The sequence below is a fragment of the Penaeus chinensis genome, chromosome 36 (assembly GCF_019202785.1).
Source record: "Penaeus chinensis breed Huanghai No. 1 chromosome 36, ASM1920278v2, whole genome shotgun sequence".
Taxonomy (NCBI): Eukaryota; Metazoa; Arthropoda; class Malacostraca; order Decapoda; family Penaeidae; genus Penaeus; species Penaeus chinensis.
In genome coordinates this window covers 4,159,417-4,164,416 of record NC_061854.1, presented here as the reverse complement: position 1 = coordinate 4,164,416, position 5,000 = coordinate 4,159,417, and the positions used below count along the sequence as shown (strand labels likewise).

At 35.7% G+C, this 5,000-nt stretch overlaps 2 protein-coding genes across 4 annotated transcripts in view; one reads left to right on the top strand and one right to left on the bottom strand.

Moving 5' to 3' along the window:
* Positions 1 to 2,184, top strand: part of LOC125044842 — a 3,333-nt gene extending 1,149 nt beyond the window's left edge. Inside the window, exon 2 of one of the 2 annotated variants that reach the window (XM_047641803.1) lies at positions 1,043 to 2,184. The gene's annotated coding sequence lies outside the window, so the exon portion shown is untranslated. The remainder of the gene's footprint in view (positions 1 to 1,042) is intronic. The other variant, XM_047641802.1, reaches the window with a different exon arrangement.
* A 709-nt stretch (positions 2,185 to 2,893) lies between these two features.
* Positions 2,894 to 5,000, bottom strand: part of LOC125044952 (tripartite motif-containing protein 59-like) — a 2,968-nt gene continuing 861 nt past the window's right edge. For both annotated transcript variants that reach the window (XM_047641924.1, XM_047641923.1), the window contains exons 2-3: positions 4,097 to 4,709; positions 2,894 to 3,078 (exon numbers count right to left, since the gene is read on the bottom strand). In XM_047641924.1, coding sequence (XP_047497880.1) covers positions 2,914 to 3,078; positions 4,097 to 4,702 — 771 coding nt within the window. In that variant the 5' untranslated portion in view covers positions 4,703 to 4,709 and the 3' untranslated portion in view covers positions 2,894 to 2,913. The remainder of the gene's footprint in view (positions 3,079 to 4,096; positions 4,710 to 5,000) is intronic.

Sequence of the window (5,000 nt, the reverse complement as noted above, 5' to 3'; positions counted from 1 at the left end):
TGTCCATTTCTCTGTCTGTCTGTCTGTCTGTCTCTCTCTCTCTCTCTCTCTCTCTCTCTCTCTCTCTCTCTCTCTCTCTCTCTCTCTCTCTCTCTCTCTATATATATATATATATATATATATATACATATATACACACACATTTGTCTGTTTGTCTGTCTGTATGTCTGTATCTCTCTCTCTTTCTCTCTCCCTCTCTCTCTCTCTCTCTCTCTCTCTCTCTCTCTCTCTCTCTCTCTCTCTCTCTCTCTCTCTCTCTCTCTATATATATATATATATATATATATATATATATACACACATATATACACACATTTACACACACACACACACACACACACACACACACGCGCACACACGCATTATATATGTATAGATTGATATTCATATATGTATACACACATATATGTGTTTATGTATATAGGTGTATTTATGTATGTATGTACGTAGGTATTTAAGTATGTATGTATGTATGTATATCTGATGCAGGTCTGTACGATATATGTATTAGTTTATGCATGTATGTATGAATGTATAAAGTCTATGAAAAGATAAGGAGGTAGACAAAGATTAGATGGAAGGATAGACAGATAGATACATAAATATAGGTAGATATAAATAGATAGACATAGACAAAGACATAGATATAGGCATATATAGATAGATAAGATAGACAAAGACATAGATATAGATAGATGGGCATAGACATAGATATATATAAATGAACATGGACACAGATAGATAGATAGATATAGCTATAAGTTATACTGCAGTCTGTCTAGTCGTATAGTCGCACACAGACACTGCTTCCCGACCTGTCTGGCCTTGCAAGGTCGCGATGACTCAGCAGCAATATATTGATGAGAATGTCTGGAAAGTTAAATACATGCGTTGCCCTTAGGGAGTGAAAAGGAATTGTCCTCCTTGGTATGTTTTGTATGTGTGTATGTGCGTGCGTGTGCGTATACGTGTGCGTATACGTGCGTGCGCGTTTATTTATCAATTTACTCATTATGATGGATTCTGATAACTTCTCTTTAAGCCTTCCCTATTCCCTTTCCAGAGGTCCTCTCGCATTCTACCCTGCCCGAGGTGCCCACAGATAGCGATGGCTCAACTGGTTTCACTGGCCTACTGCTCGCCCATCCCACAGGCAGCGAAGGACTGCTCGAGAAGCCTGGATGCCGGCCATTCGTCTATCTTTACCAGAGATTTGAATTTATACTTTATACGAAAATAATAGTATTTATATTTATCATTTATGCATATAGAGCAATATATTTGTAGTCTCATACGAAAGGAATATATATTTAATAATGATCAATTATGCATATTGAGAAATTATTTGATTGTTGGCTCCACTCGCAAAGGATATATAAATATTATTTATCTTTTATAGATATTGAGAAATGGATAACTTGATTAAGGTATCCAGTTTTGGTGCTCAGTAGAATTTTTTTTTCAATAGTATGTTAAAAAGAATTAGTACAAGGATTTATGCATCCTTTACATACACGTAGGTCAAAGCATTCTTTATTGTTTAATATTATGTAAAAAAGTATTTATGCATCACTTATGTAAAAAGTATTTATGCATCACTTATGGAAAAGTACAAGTAATTATTTATATGAAAATTAGTCTTTATTCATATCAAAATGAATACACGTATTTATTTATATTTATGATTAATGTTTGCATTATCATTTTGTCTTCGCTATCATCTGTCTTCGTAGTGATCAAACTGTAGCTACATATTTATTAAGACATTTAAATACTTTTAATAAGAGACGGTGTGATATGTATTGTAAATAATCAAAACCTTTACACAAAGTTCCATATCAGGAAAGAGGTTGTATAAAGATATTATGTGATATACTGTCAAGTCACTCTGTGATATGCTGTTATATTGTGTGATATATTTCTGTTATAATGTTATGTAATATATTAGTCTGCTATTATGACGTTATGTGATATATTTTTCTGTTATTAGGATGTTTTGTGATAACATTTTGATAATTTTCTTTTATGTGAATCTCAGATTATTGTAAATCGGAAACGACAAATGTGTGACTAAGATATTGTGTGTTCAAAAATTAAGTGCAAAAATAAATAAAATAATGGTAATAGGAAAATAAAATGTCAGAATCTCTAGTCATGTACAAAACTTAATAAAATAATTTGAGAGCTGTTTGGTATTGATCGGAAAACCAGTATTGACAGAAACAGTTAGAATAAATCTGAAATGTTGTCTGTCGAAATTTATGATACAGAATGAGAGTAATAATAATGAAATAACTAAAATAAATCAGATAAATATTGTCTGTCATAGTCATAAACAGAAACTGAAAAATATAAATACAGATATGGAACAGTATTAATGATGATATACTCTATTTGAGATATAGCAATACACACACACACACACACACACACACACACACACACACACACACACACACACACACACACACATATATATATATATATATATATATATATAAATATTTATGCATGTGTGTATGCATATGTGTATCTATATATATATATATATATGCATACTTATGTTTGTATATTCATATATAATCATATGTATACATATAAGGATATATATATATATATATATATATATATATATATATATGTATATATGTATATATACATGTATATATGAATACACACACAGACACATATAAAGGTATTTGGTTTTCTATTGATTTTTTATGTGAAATTAAGAAAAATACCTTTTTTTTCAATATGTATTTTCAGTACAAACTTCATATTATGTTTTGTTGCGAACATGATACAGCATTAAATAATTATTAAAGTGTTAGAGGAATACGAAGACGAAAAGGAGTACAAGAAAAAAAGGAAGAAGTTTAAGAATAAAAGGAAGAAGAAAGATGTCTCTTTAATTTAACCAGTGACGTCATCAAAGAGAAACGTGACGTCAGAGATAGCATCTGTGTTGTACCCATTAATATATTTTTGGACATATCTCGAAATATTCATAACATGTCTGTTATTTCTGCAAATGCGTGCAGAGTACTTCTTTAACTCTCCTTTCGTCTTCACATTTACCTGAAAAGAGATTTTTTAAAAAATTGCTTGCTTCCTCATTAGAGAAGATTAGATTAAATAAAAAGAAAAATAAACTCTTATTCTCTCTATCTTCTTTCCTCCGTCTCCTTCCCTTTTTCTCTCTTTCCTTTCTCTAGCTCTTTGTCTCTCTCTTACTTTCACTTTTTTTCTGTCTCGCTGTTTCTCTTTCCATCACTATTCCTCCCTCTCTCTCTTTCTCCGTGTCTCAGTCTCTGTCCATCTGTCTGTCTTTCAGTCCGGTTGTGTCTCTGTCTGTCTGCTTACCTGCCTCTCTCTCTCTCTCTCTCTCTCTCTCTCTCTCTCTCTCTCTCTCTCTCTCTCTCTCTCTCTCTCTCTCTCTCTCTCTTTCTCTCTCTCTCTCTCTCTCTCTCTCTTTCTCTCTCTCTCTCTCTCTCTCTCTCTCTCTCTCTTTCTCTCTCTCTCTCTCTCTCTCTCTCTCTCTCTCTCTCTCTCTCTCTCTCTCTCTCTCTCTCTCTCTCTCTATCTCTCTCTTTTACAGAGGCGTACCATGGAGTAGTTACATCAGCATTTATAACGTCACAATTTCATGTGCACAGAATCTATGTAACTTGTACTGTGAATATGAAACTAAAGCTACCTACGTATGTTTTCAGAACTATATCATACAAAAGCAACGGTCCTGGTAATAGAGAACATTTAATGAGGAGTTGTCAGTCGCACGCAATATGATGTGGAACATTTAGAAAAGCAGAAACGATGGTGCAATACATTTAGAAATGCAGAAATAATGGCAACGTTTTTCACTGTTAATAAGTTGTCAAGTTTACTATTTAGAGATCCATACGCTAAACAGTGCATGTACTTAGCAAACAAAGCATGTCAGTATGAGTGAAACTAAGTAAAACAGGTTATTATATGCATATTCCCTGACCATCAGCAAATGGTCAGTATATACTGAAAGGCCTGCTGAATATACTATAGTTACAAAATGCGTACGTCAGCCTGTATCTGCGCGTACTTATTTAGCATCCCTTACCTCCACGTAGTTATTGAGCAGACGTTGCTGGTCGGCGCACCATCCAGATGACTTGAAGTTTGGCCACAGCGGCGTCCCTGGGTCTTCTATGTCTTCCTGTGTCTGGGCCTCGTCTAATCGCTTCTTGCAGCTGAGCAGTTCTTCTTTCACCTCAACGATCGTCAGTTGTTCCTGTTTGCACCTCTCCGCCTCCTCCTCCAGGCGCTGGGCCACCCGCTGTTGGTGATGCATCACCCTCTTCAGAAGACTCATGTGAGTTAGGTTGTTCTGGAGGATTTGCTCGAGACAAGCTTTCCTCGTGCCTGTATAAATGGTGTTCGACCACGCCTCGGTTATTTCCGTGTCCAGCTTGGGAGGCACGAACAGAGGCGCCCTGTTGCTGCCCTCACAGTATTTTGGCGCCAGTATTCTAAGCACGGTGTGGCCCACGGGTAGGCCCCTGACTCCATCTTGAACATTCTGATTCCCTCGGCATTCGGGGCACGAAATGTTCTTCCCACGAAAGAGGGTGGCGAGGCAGCTGGTGCAGAAGGCGTGGCCGCACTGGAGGTTGCGCGGCAGGTGGCTCCCGTAATCAAAGTTACTGTAACAGACTCTGCAGTCCATGGCGAATCTACGGGAAATATAGGAAAATGAAATACGATGTTGGTATTGATTATAAGAACTAAAAATAATATTGCCTTAATAAATGAAATACATTTTGTGTACGGTATATGATACAAGGAGTGTCTGCTACCAGAATGCCGTATAAACAGTATGTATTAAGCCCATTCATCAAAATAGCTATCCGAATAAAAAAAATACTTTATATAAACGTATCACAAAGATTTTCAAGACATCTCACATGCATAAACCCTGATATTATTTTACACTTGCACTTCCACGTTAACCCATTAACAACGAA